This window comes from Pipistrellus hanaki (assembly GCF_964339955.1).
Source record: "Pipistrellus hanaki genome assembly, chromosome: 6".
Classification (NCBI taxonomy): Eukaryota; Metazoa; Chordata; class Mammalia; order Chiroptera; family Vespertilionidae; genus Pipistrellus; species Pipistrellus hanaki.
The window spans coordinates 17,412,167-17,439,174 of record NC_140508.1 but is presented as its reverse complement, the minus strand read 5'-3'; the positions used below and the strand labels follow the sequence as shown (position 1 = coordinate 17,439,174).

The window sequence follows — 27,008 nt, the reverse complement described above, 5'->3', positions numbered from 1 at the left end:
ACACTTCTCCAAAGAGGACATACAGATAGCCAACAGATGTAAGAAAAATACTCAATGTCACTATTGTCAGAGTATTAAAAATTAAAAGTACAATGCAATATCACCTTACTATATCAGAATGACTACCATCAATAATAAATCAACAAACAAGTGTTTGTGAGGATGTAGAGAAAAGGGAATCCTCTTACACTATTGGTGGGAATGCAGTTTGCTGTGGCCACTGTGGAAGACAGTGTGGAGGTTCCTCAAAAATTAAAAATGAGCCAGTTTGGCTCAGTGGATAGAGCATTGGTCTGCGGACTGAAAGGTCCCAGGTTCGATTCCGGTCAAGGGCATGTACATTGGTTGTGGGCACATCCCCAGTAGGGGGTATGCAAGAGGCAGCTGGTCAATGATTCTCTCTCATCAATGTTTTTAGCTATCTATCCCTCTCCCTTCCTCTCTGTGAAAAATCAATAAAATATATTTTTTAAAAATTAAAAATGAAAGTGTCTTATAACTCAGCAATGCCACTTCTGGATATGTATCTGAAAAACAAAACAAAACACTAATTCAGAAGAATATATGCACCCCGTGTTCATTGCAGTGTTATTTGTAATAGTTAAGAAGTGGAATAAGTGAAATAAATCAGCAGAGCTAACAAATACCATGTGATTTCACCTAAGCATGGGATCTAAAGAAAAAATAAATAAACAAACAAAACAGAAACAGACTAATAGATAGAGAGAACAGACCAATGGTTGCCAGAGGGGAGGAGGGCTGGGATGCTGGGTTAAAAAGGTGAAGGGATTAAGAAGTTCCAATTGGTAATTACAAAACAGTCACAAGGATGTAAATTACAGCACAGGGAATATAGTCAATAATATCGTAATAACTATGTATGGTGCCAGGTAGATACTAGAATTATTGAGGGAATTGCTTCATAAATTAAATAAGTGTCTAACCACTGTGTTGTACATCTGAAATTAATATAAAATAATATTGAATCAACTGTAATTGAAAAAACAAAATTAAAAAGAAAAGAAAGAAATACGTGAGAGGAAAAATAAAAGAAAATCTTGAATGCATAAGAGTGACTTATGCATTTCAAAGTCTGAGACATTTTAGGGCACTTTTATTACTGCTAAGTGATAGCAAATAGTTAACTGTGTACACACCATCATCCCTGGTAAGGGTATCCCACAACAAAAATTCAGTGATACAGTAGAAAGCACATCGATTTAAGTCCTTTGCAATTTTCTTAATCCCTTGAGCTTCAATAAAACAGTGATAATAACACATACTTTGCAGCTTTTTTTTTTTTTGTGTGTGTGTGTATGTGAATTTTGAAGATGATTCCCACCTATGATTCTATGGCTAAAAGATAATGGGTATATAATAATCACTGATTTCTTCAATCACTGCCATTCCACCCCAGGTGTATCAGTTATCTAATGCTGCATAACAAATATTCCCAAAAATAGGGTGACAGTGGAAGAATATCATGTAAGGAAAAATATCCTGAGAATAATTTACATCTAAAAAATTTGTACTTTAGAAAATAAACCTTCATTAGAAATGCTAACAGCAATGAAAATACATGGTGTCAAAATACACACATGGTGTCAAAACAAGCCAGAGGAAAATTATTTGGGGGGGGGGAAATGAAAAAGAACCCCAAGTCAAATTTAAAGAAAATATCCCTTTATTAACTTTTGGTAGAGAATATGTTTGTATATTTTCAGAAAACAACTCCAAGGCCATCTGGAATCCTGTAACAGAGAGGAATAGACAGAAGTGCTCCAGCCATGAAGACAGAAGAGACACATCTCAGAGATGGAAGATGCTGACGACGCCTCACCATACCAGCAGACAGCAGCTGCGTGTTACTGAAGGATGCCCAGGACCAAACCAGAGACAGTCGGACCTGTATCACCACCATTTGTCCACCAACCAGATCTGAAATATCATGGCTGACATGTATACATAAGGAACTATTTGACATTGAAATTGGGACTCAAAAGAACTGTTGGCCCAGAAAGGAACTCACTACAGACATTCATTTGCCTCTCAGCATAACCATTATGTCTTGTAGCAGTTTAGGTTCTTTTAAGGGTATTTCTTGGATCACGTGATCTCACACATCTAGAGGAAATAATGAACAACATAAACTGATAAACAAAAACAGACCCAGAGAAAGAGAAGCAGCGATCAGACTCTCAAACCTCAGAGGGAAAGTAGGAGAGGGTGGGGGTAAGGGGAAGAGATCAAACAAAGGACTTGTGTGCATGCATATAAGCCTAACCAGTGGCCATGGACAACAGGGTGGGGGTGGCATATGTAGGGAGGGGTTTGGGATGGGAATGGGGGGTTGAGGACAATTATGTGATACTACCAGGGGTCCTCAAACTTTTTAAAGTGGGGGCCAGATCACGGTCCCTCAGAGAGCTGGAGGGCCGGACTATATGAACTACTAATTCCTACCGTAACACCTCGGCTGCGCTCACTGCCCAAAAAACCTGGCGGGCCAGATCAGACTCCTCTGCGGGCCGCATGTGGCCCGAGGGCCATAGTTTGAAGACCCCTGAGTCAATAAAAAAACAAACAAAAACACAAATCATCTCAAAACTTAATGGCTTAAAATAACAAGTATCTTTTATTATCTCATGATTTTTATAGATCAGAATTCCAGAGCAGCTTAGCTGGCCAGTTCTCTCTTGTGGTCTCTCAGGAGGTTGCAGTCAGATGTTGTCTAGAGCCGCAGCCATCAGGAAGGTGGACAGGGCTGAAAGACCCAATCCCACTCATTCACGTGGCTGGAAAGTTGGTACTGGCTGTTAGGAGGAAGCCTCAGTTACTCTTCAAATGGCCCCTTCCTCAGGACCACTCAGATTTCTTCACAATATTAAGGTGACCAGACATCCCACTTTTGGCAGGACAGTCCCGATTTTTAACAATTTGTCCCGTGTCCCGCAGTGTTTTAAAAAATTGGGACGTCTGGTCACCTTACACAATATGGTGGCTGGTTTATGATAAAATGAGACATTTTGGATGACACAAACTGTCACACAAGTTAGCCCTGATTCGGTGTGGGAGGAGCTACACGGGGCATAAATTCCTAATGGAAAGGAATTTGGGGTGGGGAACTACTATGAGTTCAGTTGTGTCCCTCCAATTTCATACATTGAAGTCATATTCCTCCTCCTCGCATCCCCCACCCCAACCCTGACAGTTCCTCAGAATGACTATATTTGGAGAGAGGCCTTTAAAAAGGTAATTAAATTACTGGATTTCTATACTTGAGGGGTGACGTGCTGGGATTCTTTCAACTGCCAATGTTGACACAAAAAGAGTTAAACTGAATCTCAATTGAGGTTCCCAACTAAATGTCATCTACTGATTCTTCCGTGATGAGTTCCTGTGACAGGACCCCTCTGAGTGGGCATGTGAGTGCAGGGAAAGCAGCATTGATAAAGAAGGATCAAGAGGAAGTTTAGGAACTGTCTTTGAGAGAGAGAATTAACATCTTACCTCCGATGACTCTATCTTCCAAAGGGATATTCTTCTTGCCAGCTTATGTTTATTGAGATCTAACGCTACCAGGTATGATTCTAATTGTGTCACATGTAATCTTCTCAACAAGCCTGAGAAGAAGGCACTGGTACTATCACTTTACAGGTGAGAAATGTGAGGCACAGCCAGGTTAAGTAATCTGTTTGAGGTCGCACAGCTTGACAGAGGAGGTGGTGGCTATACCATGTAGAGGGGGGCCTGAGCCAAAATTCTCAACCTCTGTGTTCTGTACTTTTCTAGGACACAATAGCAAGAGTTTGTTGGAACAAGAACAATGTCCTGCATGGCAGTCACCATCCAAGTGCCCCAGGAATGAATGAAGGAGACATTTATACAAAGACACATGCCATAGGAAACTGCAGATGATAAGAAGTGGAGTGTTCTGTACTAGATGACCTGTTGCCTTGTAAACATAAACACATAGCCACAAATTAAATGATATTTATTATGCAAAATTCTTTCGTTTCAACCTGCCTGTGAGTTGTAAGAGCAGGCCTAGTGCGTCCCTTTGTTTGTAATCCTTGTTGTTAGGAGTACTTGTTGAACCCTGATGAGAAGTGCATCTGAGTGGCAAACAATTATGAATGCCACCAAAGGATCATTGAGAAGTATCTCAGCATTCAAAGCTTGTTCACGTGTGACATCAGCACCCACGGATGCAGGGGTGCGGCTCAAGCACCCAGCGATCCAGGGCTGCGGAACAGTTTCTCCCAGGCAGAACCAAGACACCAGCCAGTCCTGCAGGGAGAAAGGAATACAAGGTTTTAGCCGAAACTGGTTTGGCTCAGTGGATAGAGCGTTGGCTTGGGGACTGAAAGGTCCCAGGTTCGATTCAGATCAAGGGCATGTACATTGGTTGCAGGCACGTCCCCGATAGGGGGTGTGCAGGAGGCAGCTGGTCGATGTCTCTCTCTCATTGATGTTTCTAACTCTCTATCCCTCTACCTTCCTCTCTGTAAAAAATCAATAAAATATATATTTAAAAAAAAAAGAATACAAGGTTTTAGAGCCACAAGTCTATCACCTCTGAGTATTCCTCCTTGTCAACAAAGGGATAATCCTGAAGACCTCACGAAGGTCAAATTAAAGGACTTCATTGGAAATCACAGGCATGCAAGAGCTGTTACTTAGCATTTTTCATGTAATTCCTGAGACCCACACATTAGTTGTTGGTTTACATGATATAAAATCAAATGAGGGATTTTATTTTGTAATTGTTTTATTGGAATTTTTACCCAATTCTTATTGTTTTAAACTAGCTATTACAAATGCCTTTGAGAAAAAAAGCTCTTAGTAACTAACCTCATGCCCTTCTGTATTAGTCAGGGTTCTCCAGATAAATAGAACCAGTTAAGATAGATATAAATGTCTATATATCTATAGCTACATCTATATATATGAAGAGAGAGAAAGAGAGAGAGACTGACTGTAGGGACTTGAAAGTCCAAAATCAATAGATAAGGCCCATAGGCTAAATATATCTGCAGTAGTTGATATTGCAATTTTGAGTCCAAAGGTAGTCTGGAGACAAAATTCCTTCTTCTTCTTAAGATCTCAGCCTTTTCTCTTAAAGCCTTCAACTGATTGGATGAGGCCCACCCACATTATGGAGGATAATTTGCTCTACTCAAAATCTACTGATTTAAATGTTAATCACATGTAAAAAGAAAAACAGCTTCACAGCAACAATTGGGCACCATGGCCTAGCCAAGTTGATGCATAAAATTAACCATCACACTTCCCTCTCAGAATGGCATCTTACCTTCTATTTTCTACCTTTCCACTTCCTGGTGACTTATGATCTTCCTTCTTTCTCCCCCTCCTTGCCTAGTCATCTTTATCTCTATCTTTATCTATAGATCTGCACTGTCAAACACTGTAGCACTAGATACATGTGTCCTCTAAATTATAAATTTTTGTAAATTAAAATTAAATGAAATTAAAAATTAAATCCCTCAACATTAGCCATATTCAATTGCTTAATAGCCCAGTGGTTGCCATATAGGACAACTCAGAGTAGAACATTTCCATAATTCCTGAAACTCCCGTTGTACAGAGTTATTTTAGAAATTTCTTCATTGTGGCTTTGCCTTCACTATCCAGGCCTCTTTCCTCCTCTAGTGACTCTTAATCTCAGTTTCAGGTTTGCAGTTTCTTTGATTATCTGGATAATCACATAAATCCTCAATAAGAATGTTATATACACTGAGTGACCAGGTTATTATGATTTTTGAATGCATAATAATCTGGCCACTCAGTGTAGATCCTATATAATAAAAGCCTAATATGCAAATTGTCCACTCAACCAGGAGTTTGACCAGCAGGCAGGCCAGCCAACTGCCTATGTCCCCTTCCCCTGGCCAGGCTGGCCAGAGTCCACCCATGCATGAATTCATGCACCGGGCATCTAATATATATATATATAATGAATAGCCAAATTATTATGTATTCAGAGATCATAATAATCTGGCCTCTCAGTGTGTACAGGCTCATACATACAAGCTTTAATTTAAACATTGCATGGTACTTACATTTTAAAGTGTAAAATTATAATGTCAACATATTTTTAAAACCAATTTTTCATTTATTGAGTCAACTGTTTTGAGCTGCAAAAACAGCAATTTCATATGGTTTACTCTAAGATCCTTATGACTACAGGGTTTTCCTTGCTGTTGTTTAATGGGGCTATTAAGGACCCATCTTTTAAACTAGAGTCATTAATATTACATAGATTACCAGCTGTGAACTTGGTCAAGTTCCTTACCTGTCCTGATCCTTTTTCCTGCCTAGAAAAGCATGTGAGGCTAGATTCTCCCTAACTCCCAGCTAAGACATTTTGTGGCCTACTGGAACACTTGCCAATGTAGGCAGAGTTGATGTCCTGCAATCCAGGTAGTTCAAAGCAGAGCTGTTATAGTTATCAGTTCTGCGAATATAAAGGGATTTAGGAATAATATTACATAAGAGTACTCTAGCAAATTAAATATTCCGAGTGAAGAGCTCCACATTTATTAAAAGTCTGTTACTATTTAGAATGCATAACGTTAGCATAAGTTATTCTAGAAATATTCACTTAGTTTGCTATGTGTTATTGTTAATAAAGAGGGTCCTGCATCTAGATTTTTCAAATGTCATTAATAAATCAACCATACAATCCAAATTATAATTATTTTGAATTATCTATTTATTGTTAAATTATATTTAATTTTAGCTTAATAAAAATTGGGGATGCTAAATGATTGCCTCATCTACCTTGTGTATTTGTGCAAAATAATTAGTTACGTTAATTGTTTGGGGGATTTTTATTATCCTCTAAAAACTATTCTGGATGAGGGTAGACCTAAAAAAATATCCTAAAAACATGCTTTTTTTTTGCCCCCCAACCCTTCCAGGGTTGTAGTAAAATGTTGTTTGCACTAAAATCAATAAGGTAAACCTTGTATACTACCATGGGATCAATTTGATATAATGCTTTGATATAACAATTAAATAAAAGTAACATCAGTAGTTATTAAATCCTGGACAAGAGGGTCCCTAACCTGGCTTCTATATATTATATTACAGATTCTGTTATGGCCCTTATGTGACCATGCCACTTCAGGTAAGGCAAGGTGGCCCCAGGGCCAGGGCCTATGCTTGCCTGGAGCTTACCTCCCTCCTTACGCACACATTCCAGGTACCCACCACCCGATTCTTTTTCATTGTCTAGAAAAGTGTGAAGCTAGATTGGATCCGGCCCCCATCCTCGGGGGAGGGGCGAGATCAAGGGAGGTTTTCTGACTCGGTGGTCAGAAAAGGCCTCTGCTTGGAAGGCTAGCATCTCTCCTGTGAGAGTTTTGAAGGGTTAGGGGGAAGGAAGACGCCTGGTTCTGAACGGAGAGGCCTTGGCAAGGACCTCACACCGCAGCTAGCTTCATCTGCAGGCAGCCTCAGCTCGCGGGCTCTGAGCCCGCCTGGGCCTGCCCCGCCCCTCCACGGCGCCCCGCCCCTATAAGCCCCGCCCCTCCACGGCGCCCCGCCCTCACCCCGCCCCTCAGGGGCGCCACGCCCCCTATAGGCCCCGCCTCCTGTGCGGCTCTGGTGTTTACCCGCGGTGCATGGTGGGCCGTTGCCTTGGAAAACCCCGGTGGCCAGAGGTGGACGGAAGCGGGAGCGGCGGCGGAGGCGGCAGTATGCTCCCGGCCTCTGCGCCGCCCTGGCTCCTGGCGAGCCCAGAATACTACGAGAGGCTGGGCCGCCTCCAGCGCGAGCTGCGAGACAGGTACGGCCTATCGGAGCGTGGGGGGGACTCGGCCAGCTCCGTGGGCCCGCTGGTGCCTACCCCCTGTTTCTTACCCCTCTCCCGCCCGTGGCGCCCTGGGCCCGGGTCTGCACGCGACGCCCCACGCTCCGGGTGACGCCTGGATGACAACGTTGACCAGAGGCCCCTCACTTACGGGAGGTCTGCCGCGGCGGGATGCTGCAGCGAGCGTGGGAGTTCTCCTGCCTGTCATTCCCATCAAGCCTTGTGAATGTCTCCAGCCCCATCCACACGCCTCCTCCCCAGTCTCTCTTCAGATTGTCATCCCACCCCTGCAGCGCGCTGCCGCAAAGATGACAGGTCCAGGAACACGTGTGTGTGTGTGTGTGTGTGTGTGTGTGTGTGTGTGTGAGAGAGAAAGAGAGAGAGAGAGAGAGAGAGAGAGAGAGAGAGAGAGAGAGGGAGAGAGAGAGAGAGAGAGAGAATGCCCTGCTTAAGTACAGAAGACTTTGGGGAATAAGATACCCAGCGCAAGGATGAAACTTCCATCGAGAGAAGTGCAGCTTCCAGAGGGTCCAAGATACTTTGATTAATAACTTGATTAAGACATGAAAGACGAGAACCACAGAAAACAGGATCTAAGCACATAAGAGAGAAAATTATAAAGTAATTTACTATAAATAATCACATCAAAGATAAGTTGTTGGAACTATTATTTAGCACCTAAATTAATTGAAACTAGAAATCTCATTAGTTGAAAGGAAATAGATTTTTGGATCTAATGATAACACGTTTAATGAGTGTTAAAAGTTACAAAATCATTTTAGTGAAGAGGAGAGCTGTGTGTGTGTGTGTGTGTGTGTGTGTGTGAGACTGTTCTAAAATGACAACAATTACATGTCAGGTAAAGGCAGAAGTAGTTTTTGAAAGGAATTATATTTATTTTATGCTAGCTTTGATTCTTGTCAAATATTTATAGAGCATCTACAATAGGCCTTCTTAATTGTTCTAATCATATTTTACCTCTTAATCTTTTTCTATATCCTCTTTTCTTTCTGACATGCCACTAATCACCCACCCCAGTGACCTCTTCACTTCCAACTTTTAAAAAGTCACTTCATGAAGCTCATCTCCTGCACCAAGTACTGACAGCCCATTCCCTAACTCAGTGGTCAGCAAACTGCGGCTTGAGAGCCACATGCGGCTCTTTGGTCCCTTGAGTGTTGCTCTTCCAAAAAATACCACGAGCAGGCGCACGCACGCACGCACACAGTGTGATGGAAACTTTGTGGCCCATGCGCAGAAGTCGGTTTTCAGCTCTCAAAAGAAATTTCAATCGTTGTACTGTTGATATTTGGCTCTTTTGAGTAATGAGTTTGCCGACCACTGTCCTAACTTATGTGACCTCAGGTTCTTATAGCACTCTAGATTAGGGGTGTCGAACTCAATCAGAGAAGGGGCCAAAATCTAAAATCCAGCCTAAATCACGGGCCGAATGGTTTACTGAACAGTCATAAACTGACAATGTCATAAACTGACAGCGGAGTGCAGTGATGACAGCGCGGTGCGGGCCACATTGCAAGGCCTGGCGGGCTGGATTTGGCCCGTGGGCCTTGTGTTTGACATATGTGCTCTAGATAATGGCTTTAAGTTATTTGCTCCCTGCCTAGACTGAGAATTCCAGGAGGACAGGAATTGTATCTAGCGGGATCTTTAGCTTGTGATAGAGTACCTGACACGAAGAAGGGGCTTGATAAATATTTGCTGAATGAAAGGAGGGAATACCAAAATCAGCCAGCTAGTGTCCAGGAGTTATGAATGTCTTGTATAGTACCCAGTAGCCACACATTGAGACTAAATAATGACCATTTTCCAGGTAACCAGGAAAAGTGGACAATGTGATATTTCAAAGATGGTATTAAGTGTCTGCACATACCTGATAATTAAGAGATGAGACATTACTCTGTAAATTAGTGTTTTTTGACTCTGTTCTTTAAAAGAGTTGCTAAGTTATTCCAGGCCTTTAGTTATGTGTATCTCTTAACCCATAGTTCTTTTTACTTTTTATTTTTATTGATTTTTAGAGATATAGGAATGGAGAAAGAGGAGAGAGAGAGAGAGAGAGAGAGAGAGAGAGAGAGAGAGAGAGAGAGAGAGAGAGAGAGAAACATCAATGAGAGAGAAGCATTAATCAGCTGCCTCCTGCATGTTACTGGAAATTGAACTGGTGACCTCTTGGTTCATATAATAGGTTGATGCTCAAACACTAAGCCACACCAGCTGGGCTTAGCCCAAGTTCTAATTTCAAACTGTTACTGGTTCTAACGGCATTCTTTTTAAACTAATTATGAGTTCCCATTTTTTTGCTTCCTCTGCTAGAACACCTGGCTCTTTATAGTCCTTGAAGTATAACTATTGTTCACTTTATGTTTCACATTAAATACTTAACCATTTTGCAAGGTGAGGCTGTTGAATTATATAATGAATTTGAGTCAAATTGTATAACTTATTCATGGCTCTGGATTTGAAGGTTTATTTTATTTTTAAGTCAGTACAATTCTGTTTCCACATATTCATTTTTTATTTTAAAAGACTGTAACTAGCTCTAACACATAGTTAATGAATACAAAGGCAAATAACTTTGGATTCAGAGAAAACTGCAGTAGAACCGTGGAAACCTGGGTTCTAGTCAATGAACAATTGTGTCACCTTGAGTAGGTCATTCAGCTTCTTTGAACTTTAGTTCTTCACCGGAAATGAGGAGCCTTGATTAATATGTAAAGCAAGGCCACAGGTTTTCTTTTTGCCTCACTAGGGTAAAGAGCTCGGAGTAAAGGAGTTGAAAAGTGTAATTTTGCAGAGCAAACTGAATATCATTGCTTTCTGTTTGAGTGGTTGAATGCCCTCCCCCACACCCCTTTTTTTAACCAATCCCAGCGACTAAAACGACCATTGTCTCTTAAATCTCAAGTAATTTTAAAGGCTGCAATCCTGGATATTCTCAGCTGCTTTATAAAAAAAATTTCTAGGAGTACAAGATAAAAAAAAATAAACTTGAACTTGTCCTTTCTAGGCCCTCTTTGACTTAGATCATTGCAATGTTAGCTGGTCTAATAATGGGTTTTTCCCTTGTAACTGGTGTATTTGTAACTCAAATTATCCTAGCTGTAATCACACATAGATGCTTTTTTATATTCTGAAATTGCTCCTTTTTGTATACAGTGTTTTCTTTGCCCTGTGGTAAAAGTCAGTCATTGAATCTGAAAGAGCCTAGTGAAGTGACTTGTTACAGTGAGTATAGATAGTGCTGCAAGCATGGTAGAAACATATAAGTGGAATTGACTCTTGCAATTATATAAAAACGTTCTTTTAAGAGGCCCATTAACCAGACCCAGTTTTTTCAACGCCATTATTGATTCAGGGTGAAATGTCATAATAGTTCAGAAATTGACACTGAGATATTCGTTGAGTGAAGCTGAAGATGGTATTGAGACAAACGCAGAATAACTAGAGGCTTAAAAGGAGAAAAGTAAACATGATTACACTTTAAGGACTGCCCAGTTGTGTAAAACTTAAAAAGTTTGGGGGGTGGGGATGAAGTGACTGAAACCACGGACATCATTTTCTGCTTCTTAGAGACACCAAAGAAGCACTCACAAAAGTGTGATTTCAAAGGCGATCATATTCTAAATTGAATAGCCTATTATTTATCAGTATAATTATTCAATATTTATAAATTTTTTTCTTTCTGTACTACAGTGAAAAGAAGAGATTGGACCTGGAAAAGAAACTTTATGAATATAGTCAGTCGGATATATACAGGTAAGATAGGACAATGGTAACAGTTTTTAAGCCACTTTGCATATGTTAATCAATTAAATTTAACCCTAATTATGTTGTAAATACCATAGTTGCAGTACTTTTACCTTTCTCTTATTTTTAATATGTAATAGTTGCAAGTAAACTCTGCAATTTAATGGCTATCAGATGTAAGAATAAATTTGATTAAAATTAGCATAAGATAAAAATTTTTCTCATTATTTGGAGTCTATTTTGCTTAACTAGCTTAAGAATTAGACACATTATAGTCTGCTATCCTTTTGTTAACAATTTACCCATTAAGTCTGTGTAATAATTAAAGCATAATTACTATAGCTGACCTTTCAGCAAACTGTTTTAAGCAGGGTTACATAGTGTCCCAATTGTTCCCAGATATATGACAATGAAAAAGTTATTATGGACAATAAATAATATACATGCTATCCTTTTTAGGTAACTTACTATTATATTGAGAGCAAACTTTTAATTTACTTTTACTTTTAAATCTATATTATGGAAACTGAACTTCATCCTTAAGCCAAATGTATAGTGTTATTGCCAGTATTATTTATGTGAAAAATTTCTGGCTATGATAGTACTAAGTTTGGAATTTGTCTATATTGTAATGAGTGAAAAATAAAAACATCTTATCCAGAAGAGAGAGAAGCCAAAAAATGCCTAAAAAACCAAGTCACCCATCAGGTCCATTTATTTCCTGATCTTCAACATTATTCTTTGGTTTTAAGATTTAGTATACTTCACAAGAACCAGCAAGGAGGACAGCTATAAGTCTCTGGGCTCTAGAAGACATTGGCAAATATCTTCTCCCATTCAGTTAGCTTTTTGTTGTTTTTGTTGATTTTTTTTTTTCTGTGCAGAAGCTTTTTATTTTGATATAGACCCATTGTTTATTTTCTCCTTAGTCTCCATTGCCCTAACAGCTGTGTCAGTAAAGATATTGCTACGATATATGTTTGCTATTTTGTTGCCTATGGAGTCTTGTAGGATTTTTATGGTTTCCCCATCTTTCATTTAAGTCCTTTAGCCATTTTGAATTTGTTTTTGTATGGTGTAAGTTGGTGATCTAGTTTCATTTTTTTGCATGTATCTGACCAAATTTCCCAGCACCATTTATTGAAGAGAGTATCTTGACTCCATTGGATGCTCTTGACTCCTTTGTCAAATATTAATTGAGCATAATGGCTTGGGTCGATTTCTAGGTTCTCTGTTCTGTTCCATTGGTCTATATGTCTGTTCTTGTGCTAGTACCAGGCAGTTTTGAGAACCGTGGCTTGGAAATATAGCTTGGTATCTGGTATTGTGATTCCCTCCAACTTTGTTCTTCTTTCTCAGGATTGCTGTGGCTATTCAAGGTATTTTTTTATTCCAAATGAATTTTTGAAGAGTTTGTTTTTGATCTTTGAAGTATGCCATGGGTGTTTTAATGGGGATTGCATTGAATCTGTAGATTGGTTTGGTAGTATGGACTTTTTAATGATGTTGATTCTACCAATCCATGAACATGGTATGTTCTTCCATTTGTTTATGTCTTTATCTCTTTTTTCAATGTCCTTTAGTTTTCTGAGTACAGGTCTTTTAACTCCTTAGTTGAGTTTATTCCTAAGTATCTTAATTTTTTTTGTTGTTCAATAGTAAATAGGATTGTTTTTTTCGTTACTTATCTCATTTTTTGTTTTCCCTGTTGACCCTCGCTGAGTCACTGAATGTATGAATGATTGTGTGGATGGATGGATTACTTATGTAGTCAGCTTTGAAGGTTAACGTAGGGGCAGGAAGGAAATTAGACTTTGATGGAGAAGGCATGGTTACTATTATACCTACTCCAGGTGGATACTGGCCACCACCAGCAGCTTCACTAAGCACCTGCTGTAAGACAGTACTACCTCATTACTGTCGCTTATGTTGAAAATGGCAGACATGGGTAGCAGTAAAGCCACTCTTAAGTTTTTGTTCATAAGTAAAAATGGGGACAGCCAACTAAGATCAAATCACAGAATTATTAGCACAATAAAGAAATTATTGAAAATTATATCGTCTTAAGGGTAGATATTTAAGATCTGTTGAAGATTAATTTTTTAATATTTTTAGCATCTTTGCAAATCTTTTTTTGAGGTTGAACATTTTGTGTTTTTTAAAAATTATTTTTGCTTGATAGAATACCATTGAATAATTGTTGAAACAACAACACAAATGCTACTGGTATTTTTATGACGTATGTACTTGTGAAAAAAAAAAAAAAAAGAGCCAGAGACAGCAGCGTTGGTTCTGTGAGTGGGCTGCACATCCTGAGTCCTTTGATACTATACTTTGGATGAGTCCATAAAGGTTTTTTCACATTTTGAGGAGAGTTACAGTCTATAAGTTATTATAAAATTTTATATAATAAAGAGCTAATATGCTAATTAGACCGAACAGCAGAACTACTGTCCGGACAATATTCCTGTGAACTGCTAATTTCATGCATCGGGCCTCTAGTTCTTTAATAATATAGTATGTTGTCACCATTTCAAACAAAATTTTAAAATTATATCCAATGAGAGTTTTTTATTTTAAATTTCAAACTTTCTTAATGTTTATGGATTGTGGTTTATAGTTTGATTTCCATAGAGCAGGTAGTTTTGAGAATGTAATTTAAAAGAATTCTAATGGGCTTTTCCTCTGAACTTAGCCACATAGACAGCACTCTTAGAATCAGATTTATTTCTCAGGAAGAAATTCATATAAATCTTTACTGTGTGAATGTTATAATATGGTCTTATATATATTTCTCAGGAGAGTTATGCCTAGATGTGATACCTCAGTGATGTTGCATTAATTTTCTCTTTCTAAAAATGCATATGCATCCTGTCCTTTAGGTTTCAATGTTTGGAGGAAATAATATAGCATACACTGACTCACTAACAGTTTTATTAAAGAAAATTCTCCTAAACTAATAATTATTAAACTTGGTGCCGACTGTTGCAAGAAATACTTCATTTCAATGAAGCAGTTTATGATTTAGTCCTCAGAAATTGACTAGGAGATGAAAAAAATGTTTCTCCAGTTTCACTTTGTGTATTCCATAAGTTTGTCTAAATAAGTGTATGTTATGTTTTCTCCACCAAAAATAGAATGCAATAAACATCTTCAAATTCAATTTCTTAAAAAAGAAAATTCTCTTTAGATAGTCAGATTCTGACTTTGTTGTTTAAAAATCTGCTTTTATTTTTCTAGAGTTAAACTGAAGCATGTAAAACTAAAGAAATACCTGAAGGAAATATGTGAATCAGAAAAGATTGCTCATACTCGAAACCAAGAATATTTAAAGCAGTCTCAGTATACCCAAGCTCACATTGGACACTTTACCACTACAAGTACAGAGAAGCTTCAAGAACTAAAGGTGACATCTTATTTTGTACTGTGTTTTTTTCTAAAATCCTTTTTTGCTAAAATCAGAAATAATGAGCACTACGTTTCAGATCAGTGGCAGTCACAATGTTCAGTTCATCTATACTCTAAAAGATTATCAATTTTCTTTATGAATTATCACATGGCCACATTTTGATCAGAGCACTTGAAGTTGCATTTTCTCAGATTCCTACTTTAGATGAGTAATTAATGGAATATTTATACTCTGTTGTGCTATATGGATTAACTTAAAACAGGCATGTGCATCAATAGCCACTACCTGGCACATGGTATTTGTTGGACTCATGGTTGAATCTGAGCAGCATTGGAGTTCCCTCTGAATGTCTTTTTTTCTGTGGCCCTCTGTTCTGGTCAGGCAGTGTGTTGAGGGAAGACTGAGGGGACAGAACTGGCCCTGAGGAGTTTTCCTTCATGCTCCCCAGAGCAACTGTTCTTAGCAGCCCTTTCTGATTCTGGTCAGAGTTCCATTCACTTAAGGTGCTTCGCAACTTTCTGCTCTACAAATTATGCCAAGTGTGAAGGGCGAGGCCTTTTTCCCCACCATTTGGGTTGGTCAGGAGTTGTTGCCCAAGTTAACCCACTGAATGCTGGTTATAGGAGAAGTGGCTTCAGTACTTCCCTTTCTTTTGTTTCCTTTAGCACTTTTCTCCCCAGCCTTTTATTGTAAAAATTTCAAGTACACACAAAAAATTAAAAGAATTGCCCTAATAAACATTCATGCTGCAGTCTGAATGTGTTCCCCCCAAATTCATTTGTTGAATCCTAATCACCCAAAGTGATGGTATCAGTAGGTTGAGGCCTTTGAGAGGTGCTTTAAGTCATAAGAGTGGAACTCTTATAAGTGGGACTAATGCCTTCTAAAGAGGCTTCAGAGAACACCCAGCCCCTTCCACCAAGTGAGGACACAGTGAGAAGGCGCTGGCTGGGGACCAGGAAGAGGGCCCTCAGCAGAAGGTAGCCATGCTAGTGCCTTGATCTTGGACTTCTCAGCCTCCAGAACTGTGAGCAACATTTCTGTCAGGGGTGTGTTGTTATAGCAGCCCAAATGGACTAAAACAATTTCTATACTCTCTACCTAGATGCAGTACTTTTAAATATTTTTCTATACTTGCTTTGTGTGTGTGTGTGTGTGTGTGTGTGTGTGTGTGTGTGTGTGTAGTTTTGAAAGTATGCTGCAGACAATGATAGTTCTCCCCTAATGGACATTTTCCTATATAATCATTATACCGTTTATTATCACATTAAGAAAATTAATAGTAATTCCATAATATTATTTAATATCCAGTCGATACTTAAATTTCCCCAGTTCCAGACCAGAAGCCAACCATGGTTCACACATTACATTGGCTATTGTGGGTTTTTTCCATAACACTGGCTTTTGAAGAAGAGCAGGCTTGTAAAATGACTTACATTCTGAATTTAACTGGTTGTTTCTTTGAGATACTATTATATTTATCTAGTATGTGTGTATCACATGCCATTGAGTAGCTCCAACCCCACATTATGAGTGAGTGATGTCCATGGTGTCCTGTCCTCAAAAGCCCTTCTTAACTCCTACAGACTCATGTCTGTGGTTTCCTTTAAAGAGTTAATCCATCTCATATCTGGTCTTTCTCTTTTCTTGCTGCCTTCTATGTTTTCTAGCATTTATTGTCTTTTCCAAAGAACTTAACTGTTCATAAAGTAAATAAACTTGTATAGCATCTCCCATATTTCCTATAAACTAGAAATTCAGTCTAGACCAGCACTGCCTACGAGAACTTTCTGTAGTGATAGAAATGTTCTCCATATAATGATGCTGTCTAATACAGTAGCTACTAGCCATATCTGGCCATTGAATATTACTTAAAATATGACACTCTGGACTGAATTTTTAATTTATCACTCACAGCTGAGGTTATATTATTCTGCATCCCATCAGGAGATAATCTTCCATAATATCAGGTGGTTCTACCTGAGTGAGACTGGCATCTCCCATGACCTCCTGTGGGCAGAGCAGCCTCCCCAGTTTCTGAGGAAACTTGGGCAAGAGGGAAGGATTCTGGGACGTTGGAGAGCCCAGAAAGGTCTCAGGGACCTGCATGGAGCATTGCCAGCATCTGCTTTAGCCTTCCACATTCCAGGGCCACGCATGGGCACTCAGGGAAGGTCCCCAAGCATGGAGGTTATCACCTGATTATGTCTCTCCTCTGCCTAAAATTGTTGAGTGCCCAGCCTTTTCAAGACAAAGACCAGAGGCTGGTCTCTGCCTGTGTACCAACCCAAAGCTTCAGTCTCCCGACACACATACATATTCTGTGTCTGTCTCTCTCACACAAATCAGACATAGGCACATCTCTCCATCTCCATCTTTTTCTCCTATTCTTGCCTTTTCCCCCATTCCTGTCTCCCTCTTTTCCCGACACCCACCTTCCATTCCCGTTTTCTCCATATTCCCCATCTCTTTCCCTCTATATCTCTTACCTCAACGTCTTCCCACTGTTTCTCTCCATTTATATATCCCACACATGTGTGCACACATTCTTTTACACATACTCATTCATTTATACACACCCATAGAATTTTAAAGATGCTGAATAATCTGCATTTCCTTGAAAGTACCACATTTTCTCCTATATCCTTCAACTATTATAGAAGGCCTCTCTCCCTCTATCCTGTATTAGGTCTGTGTCATAATAACCTCAGTAAGCACTACCTTCTTGGTAGTATTATAATTTATCATGCGGCGTTCTTTCAGCTCACTATGAGCTCCATGTCATCATTTTAGTACCCAGAGTGTGGCACATAATAAGCACTCAGTAAGCATTGGGGCTCCCTACTTGATTGAAAATGAATTCTTCTCGGTTTGTTGTGTTCTTTTATGGGCCTTGGACAACTATGTAAGAACTAATGTGGTATTTTTTTCCACTGGTCTTTGGAACTGTATAGTAATTTTCACTTATAATATTGAATAGATATTTAAGATAAACTTTGAGGAGAACAAATCTTTTGAGCTCTCATTCAATTACTGTTAAGCATTGTGACAGCCCTCTAGGCAGAACATGACCTTCAGCTTCCGGAAGGACAAATCCCACTTTTTAGCTGTCAAAGTGTCTTGCCCATTAATATGAATTAGTTGAATAAATAAATGTTACTCCATGTCCTTTGGTTTAGCATCTAAGAGGAAGTCTGGAAAAAAAATAGAAGATATTCATGTGAGAATCAAGTCAGACAATTTATGTAACTCTCTATACCCATTCTTCAAGTCTAATATGAGGAGGTCAGGCCTAGCTGATCATAAATATCTATTCAGTTTTGTAACTGTGGATTACTGTACAATTCCAAAACCAATGGGAAAAAATTATGAAAAAAAGGTAATGGTGGTAGCACTTTCATTCAAGTAGTAATATGATGAGGAAATATTGAAGGAATGTGAGTGAAAATACAGCAGAAGGAAACATAATGGAAAAGGGGTGTGTTGTTGTAAGAATAAAAAGATATCCCAGAGATATGAAAGATCTGCCAGAACCTTCTTCTTCTCTTCCCATGACCGAAGAGCAGCTTCAACAGGTTTCATTAATTGAACAGAAGTGCAGAGTAAGGAAGTGAATAGAAAGGTCCTCCTAAATTTAGGTGGGCAGCACCAAGCCCAGTTCTATGAAGCAATACAGTAACGGAACAAGTTACCTCATGGGTTAATTCAATGCTCTTGGGTTTATTAAAACATATTTCTCCCAAGGGAGTTAGGGGAAGTGGGATTAGCCTTAGGGAAGCTCTGGACCAGCAGATGCTCCCGGGTCATGGGTAGTTTGGCCCCTGAAGCAGCAGATCTGACTGTGAGGAATCATGGCAAGAAGAGAACAGGGACAGGAGTCTGCACCGGGGAGAAAGGATGCAGTTAAGCCCTGATGTATCGATATTGTGGAAATAGGAGAAACATATGAGATCTGATCAGAGAAGAAATAGGTATAATAATAAAACATGAAAGATGCATACAAACATACATGCTCTGCTATTTTATTAGATATTTTTTTTAGCTGTGAAAGTCTTGGAAAGATTCACCTATATAGTGTTTTTCAAACTTAAAAAAAAAAAAAAAAAGCACAACTTTTAAACATAGAACTCTTTGTTTAAATGCAGATAAAAGATAAAGTAGAACTAAGGGGACTTATTGCCCCTGCAGAGCATGTTTGAAAACCCCTCCTCTCCAGTGTCCATGGGGTAGATTGGATGAATAATAAACAAATATCATATATATATATATATATATATATATATATATATATATATGGCAAAGAAAGAGAGTAGAGCAGTTTTAGGTGGAAACCCATGGTTGTAGGTGATGCAGAGTTCCAGTTTGTATCAATTACCAATCTGTCATAGTAACATTTTTTTCAAATATGTTGTACAGTATTTGTTTGAATCATTAATTTAGAAAAGTACCTATAGTTCAGTAAATTTTTCAGATTCATTGAGAATGATCTAAGTTGGACTCTTTAAGACACTTTTCTTATTGATCCTTATGAGGCCCTAATGCTGTTTTTTCACTTGTTTGCATAAGCAAAATGAATTGAATAATATTCTTATGTTTCTATGCGAACGTGCTCTATCTTTGGAAGATATGGCTCTAAAATGATCCCATAATGAGGAAGTCAGGTGCAGTGCCCATGCATGTTGGTAACTGATCTCAAAGAGCAAAAGAAAACATATGTTGTCACCAGAATAAAGAATTTTTGCTTAACCTATGACTATTTAATAAATCTGTTTACTTTGTATTCCACCCCACATCCCCCCTTTAAAACTTTTTTATTTGAATTTATTTATTTTAATGGAATTTATTGGAGTGACATTGGTTCACAAAACCATATACAAAGCCAAGTGTACAGCTCAATAAAACATCACCTGCACATTGCATTGTACTCCCATTGCTCGAAGCAAAATCTCTTTTCATCCCCATTTCCCCCACCTTTGCCCACCTCCACCTAGTCCCCACCCCTTTTTCCCTCTGGCCATCACTGCACCGTTGTTGTGTCTATGAGTTATGTATATATATTTTTTTGGCTAATCCCTTCACCTATAGAACAGAAAGATATAAAATGTGTTTTCTTAATTGTTCATTTTATTGTTTGTTCTGGCCTTTTGAGACTTTTATTTACTTTGGTATCTATTTATTTATTTATTTATTTTTTTAAAATATATTTTATTGATTTTTCACAGAGAGGAAGAGAGAGGGATAGAGAGTTAGATGAGAGAGAGTCATCGACCAGCCGCCTCCTGCACACCCCCCACTGGGGATGTGCCCACAACCAAGGTACATGCCCCTGACCGGAACCAAACCCCGGACCCCTCAGTCCGCAAGCTGACGCTCCTACTTTGGTATCTATTTAGATAATTATTGCCATGTATCATGTTAATAACATTCTGATAGAGAAAACCAAAATTCTTCCTGAACTGTTATTAAAAATGGGGCAGTATATAATACCTTTTAAGATATTTTGAAGGAAACAAGTTAACTTTGGTTATTATTATCTGTTGATTTTTGGTGTGTCAAAACAAAGCCCAGGCCTACTTATGCTCAGAGGTGTATTTGTAATTGCAGTGCATCACTGCATAATTTAGAAAATGTTCTGATACCTGTGATGGACCACGCTCAGTGATTTTTTTATGATGGAATCACTTTCATTAATTATAGTGTGATAATAATGCAGACATCTTTATGCAGTTATTAGTGCCAAAGCAAAGTTGATTCCTGTGGTGCTGATCATTGATGTCTACAGTGTATTTTTATTCATAGAAAACAGATTTAGTTTTAAGTTGATAATCTACAAATAATTTACTCTGTTGCTGTTACTAGTAGGAAGGACCATGATATGTAAAAATACAGATAAGAAGTTAAGATTGATTTCGTTCAGGATAAAACTTTTCAGAGAAAACACTGTCTGATGTTACTTTCATGATAAAGAAAATTGATTTTCATGATAGGTTAGTATATCAAGGTTTTATTCCCTAAATTGATGAAAAACTAAGTAAAAATCCATCAAATTTTATTTTATTTAAAAACATAACACTAGAATTCGACTTTTTATGTGCTATTTGTGAAATTGTCTTCTAAGGTAAATTGACTTTCTTAGAAATATCAGTTTTACTTTCTAATTCGCTGTTTCTTCTATTCTGGAAAGACTAAAAAATAGAGAGGTGCTAGCTGTAATAATATTCACACAAAAAAATTAAACTTTGTTTATATTTAGATTGAATATGAGGCTCAATTTAAGAAGATGCAGCTACTTTCAAAAGATAGCCTGGGAATAGAAGGTGAACTGAAAAATGAAGACAGAGAAAAGGTAACAAATTAAAATGTTAAAGTTTCTGTTAACAGAGCATTTTTGGAGTATTCATCTTTCAAGGTATTGTTTTTTTATAAATCATCTTATTACAAAGATATTTTTGAGTAAACTTTAAGTGATTATTTGAAGACATTTGCTTATAGAGTATTGCTTTAATGTCTAATTCAATTAAATTTGCTGCAAGACAAGCACAGTGGGTGTAAGACAGATTCCAAAGAAAACCTCCGTGTTGTTAGGAGGTGAAATTGTGTTTTTCTAGATAATGTTTTATAGCTGCTTTTTTCTTAGTTCCAGAAACAGTCTGAATGAAAAAGTAAACAAAATGTGACATTTGCTTCTTTTTTTGTGTCTATAATTTTGTACATTTTAACCTTTCACAGATAACGTGGAAAGAAAGGATTGCATATCTAAGCAACAGACAAAAAAGACTGGAAAAGAATACTTAAATAAATTCTGCTATGTATCTGCCATAATGCAGGCTTCTAATCCCCCCGCCTATCTCCATATAAATGATTCTGTTCAAGACCATAGATGTTTTCTTCACTAAAAGCAGTAAAGCTCTTTTAGATGAAATGTCTAAAAACATCTTGTAATAACTTGGAGCATGCTGGCAAGAGTAGTCACTTGTGACTGTGTGAAACCCCCTCAGCCAGTCGATATTGTAATAAGCAAAAATGGTAGCATCACTCCATTATTCAGAAAAGCCAACAGCGTGCTTGTTCCTTAGGCTGCAGCATTCATTAAGAAAAGCTTACTGGGCTGAAAGCTGGAAACAGATGATAACGGGATATGATTTTCATATTTAATGCTTTCCTTGGAAGAGTATGTGTGCTACAGATTGATAGAAGAATCAACTGCTACTTTACTAAAAGACTTTCAGGTTTGCCCTATAGCTACCGATGGAATCATTCAGCCAAGAAATTAACTTTTTCTTCTTTTACCTGCTTTATATATCTGCTAAGCAGGCTGCCTGGCTGCCAGTAAATGTTATTATGCAGTTAACTGTTTGGTATTTAAGACTCTTATCAGAAAAGAAACAGAGGCCACACTATTTTGTTTTTATAGTAGGAGGAAGGTTTTAGTTTTCCTTTTTATTTCTGTGCATTAGCAGGCATTAATCTGAGTTTATAGGAAGTTTTCGTTTTCCTTCCCAAAGATTAAAAAGTTAAAAAACCTAGAATTTGGCACATCCTTTAAACTATAAGATACAAAACACCAAGCCCCAGTAACCCTGACCTATATAAAAAGGCCTTTAATGATAAATGATTTCTGTGACATTAGATGTATGTCAAATATGGTATGATGTGATGTGATAGACTTATAAACCATTCAGGCAGTGTTTGTGTTTGACATTTCGTCATGAAATAATTGATGTGTTGTTAATCTATAAATTGGCTTGTCCTCCTATGCCATTCCTGATAGACACATTCTTAGTGCAGCAGTCTCAGTGGTACTTAAGTACAACAGGAGACCTTTATTTCTGTATTTTACAACTGATTCCTTACTTTCCATATAGTCATATTTAAAATTAGGGCAGAGATACATTGCTGACAACTCCTTAAAAACTTACATATAATAATTAGAAGTTTTCCCTTTATACTGAAAAGTGTCATCTCCTTAAAAGCTTTGACTGTTGACTGTATGTAGGAATCAAGTAGGTAATATTTTGAGAAATTTATATCTTGCCTTTTTCAGTTTCCCATTGATGTCCCATCAGTTAAAAGGTGAATACATTTCAGCAAAATCATGAATTGGTTAATCCTTATTAAGTCATACTAATTCCAGGAGAGTTCCTTATTATGAGTTATGTTGTTTTTCAATGGAAATCTTCATTCCTCTTCTTTAGGCAGTAGAATGAATTAGTCTCGGCCCAGTCATTGGTCTCCAGAGACTGGCCTGAAGCAGAGTACCGTCTTACTGGTTGAAGTCAGTAAATAGTTTATGAGCAAGTGTTCTGGTTGAGAAGCCACCGTAGGCCCTTCTGTGAATGCCACAATACTTGCCCTTCAGGTGCTTCCCACGAACTGCTATTCTTTCTAAGACATGGGATAGTGTGTATATGAGCAGACATGAGATACATGGAGGGAGAACATATTCCTCCTCTGAAATGAATAATCCATGGCTTGATAGAGGCGGCGATGTTTGATCTGCTGGCATGAAGATGGGTAGGATTTCAGGCATTGGGGATGTGAGAGTCATTCCAGGGTTAGGAGATGCTATGAGTAAAGGAGTAGGAAAGCCAGTGTAGTTTTCGTGTCTGGCTTAAGTCTAGCTAGTGTTCTTGTAAGGAAGTGGTGGATAATGAGCTTGGAAAGGTGCATTCTGGAACTTAGTTCTAGGCTCAAGAATTAAGATTTACTCCCAGAATCACATGTGTGTGTGTGAGGGATGGGGACGTGGGTGAAGAGAGGACTAGTGAGCAGAGCAGCTTCATTGCAGGTGTGCAGCTAGGAAGACGAGGCTGCCAGTGCTGTGCAGGATGAGCTGGAGGAAGAAGCTCATTTCGCTGAGGAGATCGGGGTCAGGTCAGGTAGGAGGAATTCACGAAAAGCCTGAAAGGGGTGGCCCTTGAAGTGGGAAACACTAATGAAGGGGGGAGGATCTATCAGTTTAATGATAATCCAGAGTTATAAAAAGATATTTTTAAAAAATTAATTGTGCAACTTTCAACCATAAGCAGTAATTTGGATGTTCTACTAAGAAAAGTCATGAAGTAGGAGTTGTGTGGTATTTTTTAAGTAGAACTCTACCTCATTTTATAGTATGGCATCCAATGTTTTAATGGATCTAGTGGATACTCTTCAGAATTGTGTGTTTTCTTAAGTGGTCTATTCATCCCCCATGTTTTCAGTATTAGTTTCTTAGCAGTTGTTAATGGAGAGCAAAAAGACAATGCTCAGGTCCCTATTTGACTCCTCACAAATTTTACTGTAACTTAGTAATCTTTCTACTAAAAGCAGAAGCGAACTTAATATTTCACAGGAAGATTACACTCTGCCAGGGCTGGGGGATCTGGGAATTTCATCACAGGGCTAATGGCTGGGTGGGCGTTCCACTTTCACTGTTGTAAACCTTCCTGCAAGGGTCATGTGGAGAATGGTTGTGCAGGTTACTTCCACTTCTAACGAGAATAGTTGGGTAATTATCATTGCAGAGTTGTTCTGTGTCAGGTGCTGCATTAAGCTCTCTATATTCATCAACACTTTTGCTAGTAATACTCTCAACAATACTGGAAGTAGATACGATTATTATGCTTATTTTATAGGAAGGCACAGAGTAGTTAGTTAACGTGCCCAAGACAGAGTCAAAATTCAAACCTAGATCATATGGCTTCAGTATCCATGCTAATAGCCATCCAGTTACACTGCCTTCTAAGGTTGTATGGGTGAGATGCTCTTCGAAAGTTGGGAGAAATTCTGGTCAAATAAAAGCAGCCTAGCCACTTCATATGAAATATTTCAGTTATCTATTTAAATGCTACATTTTTACCTAAACTTGGAGAGGGTGAAATGGTCTCTCTTGGGTACTGGAGAAGCTGCCACTAATTCCAGATCCAATGTGTCACTGATGCCCACTTGCCATGCTCTCCTGATTCCTTTTTATCTAAGTCCAGTATGGCAACTCTCAGGACCAGATGACTGTGAATCCTTCTAAGGAAGAACAAAGCCCCCTGAATAAGATTACAGTCATTGAGGTTGGTGCTGTTGGCATGATCTGTGTCATTAGTATCTTAATGAAGGTCTTGGCAGGTGAACTTGCTCTTTTGATATCTTGGGAGACAAATTGAAAAGACAGATGATGGATCTTCAACATGTCAGCCTTTTTCTTAGAACACCAAAAATTGTCTCTGGCAAAGACTATAATGGGACTGCAAACTCCAAGCTGGTTATTATTACAGCTGGGTATGTCACCAAGGGGGACAGAGCTGCTTAATTTTGGTCCAAAATAGTATGAACATCTTTAAATTCATCCTTCCTAATGTTGTCAAATACACCCCCAACCTCAACTTGCAAATTGTTTGCAATCCAGTAGATATCTTAACCTATGTGGCTTGGAAGATAAACAGTTTTCCCAAAGACCGTGTTATTGAAAGTGGTTACTATCTGGATTCAACTCAGTTTCGTGCTTCATGGAGGGGAAGATTGGGAGTTCACCCATTAAGCTGTCATGGGTGGGTCCTTGGGGAGCATGGAGATGCTAGTGTGCCTGTAGGGTGGTTAATGTTGCTGGTGTCTCCCTGAAGAATTTGCACCCTAATTTAGGCACTGACGTAGACAAGGAACCGTGGAAAGAAGCTCACAAACAGGTGGTTGACAATGCTTATGAGGTGGTCAAACTGAAAGGCTACACATCCTGGGCCATTGGGCTTCCTGTGGCAGCTTCAGCAGAAAGTATAATGAAGAACCTTAGGTGGGTGTATCCAATTTCCACCATGATTAAGGGTCTCTGTGTTCCTTGTCCCTTGGGACAGAATGGAATTCCAGATGTTGTGAAGGGACTCTGACCTTTGAGGAAAAGGCTCACATGAAGAAGAGTGCAGATACACTTTGGGGGACCCAGAGGGAGCTGCAGTTTTAAAGTCTTCTAATGCACCACTTCAGGAATGTAGTTGGAGATTGTGGGTGTGGTCCTTTTTTCCTGATCTGTGACTAAAGCAGCAATAAGACAGCCTAGGAAAAAACATCAGTTTCCTAGAGGTAGATAGTAATGGTTCATCAAACCCTGCACCTGTATCCTGGATGGTACTTATATTCTATGAAATACTGTATTATTAGAAAAAGACAGTCTTTTTCACACAGTGTGCAAATAGTGTGTGTGTGCCTAGAACTACAAAAAGTTCTGCCAGGACTGCTGGCTCACAACTGCTTGCCTGCCTGCCTTTCTGATTGCCCCTAACTGCTTCTACCTGCCAACCTGATCATCCCCTAACCACTCCCCTGCCAGCCTGATTGATGTCTAACTGCTCCCCTGCCAGCCTGTTTGCCCCTAACTGCCTTCCCCTGCTGGCCTGGTCACCCCTAACTGCCCTCCCCTGCAGGCCTGGTCACTCCTAACTGCCCTCCCGTGCAAGCCTGGTCCCCCCCAACTGCCCTCCCCTGCTGGCCATCTTGTGGTAGCCATCTTATGTCCACATGCGGGCAGCCATCTTGTGTGTTGGAGTTATGGTCAATTTGCATATTACTCTTTTTAAAAAAAAAAATATTTTATTGATTTTTCACAGAGAGGAAGAGAGAGGAATAGAGAGTTAGAAACATCGATGACAGAGAATCATCGATCAGCTGCCTCCTGCACCCCCCCCCCCACTGGGGATGTGCCCGCAACCAAGGTACATGCCCTTGACCGGAATCGAACCCGGAACCTTTCAGTCTGCAGGCCGACGCTCTATCCACTGAGCCAAACCGGTCCCGGCGCATATTATTCTTTTATTAGATACTATATTTTTATTTATTTTAGAGAGGGAGAGAGAGAAAAAAACATAAATGATGAGAGAGAATCATTGATTGGCTGCCTCTTGTACACCCTCTGCTAGGGATTGAGCCCATAACCCTCCCTACATGTGCCCTGACTGAGAATCAAACCATAACCTCCTGGTTCATAGGTTGACACTCAACCACTGAGTTAATTCTTTAAACATCTGGTGGAAT

The 27,008-nt window shown here is 39.0% G+C and overlaps 1 protein-coding gene and 1 pseudogene across 3 annotated transcripts in view; both read left to right on the top strand.

Annotated features, from left to right (window-relative positions):
* Positions 1-7,635: 7,635 nt before the first annotated feature.
* KIZ (kizuna centrosomal protein) overlaps positions 7,636-27,008 on the top strand; it is a 101,337-nt gene continuing 81,964 nt past the window's right edge. For both annotated transcript variants that reach the window (XM_084887012.1, XM_084887011.1), the window contains exons 1-4: positions 7,636-7,813; positions 11,552-11,614; positions 14,846-15,011; positions 21,268-21,360. In XM_084887012.1, coding sequence (XP_084743138.1) covers positions 7,650-7,813; positions 11,552-11,614; positions 14,846-15,011; positions 21,268-21,360 — 486 coding nt within the window. In that variant the 5' untranslated portion in view covers positions 7,636-7,649. The remainder of the gene's footprint in view (positions 7,814-11,551; positions 11,615-14,845; positions 15,012-21,267; positions 21,361-27,008) is intronic.
* On the top strand, positions 24,972-25,941 carry LOC311624165 (L-lactate dehydrogenase A chain-like; annotated as a pseudogene). The gene has a single exon. The product of its transcript is annotated as an L-lactate dehydrogenase A chain-like (transcript).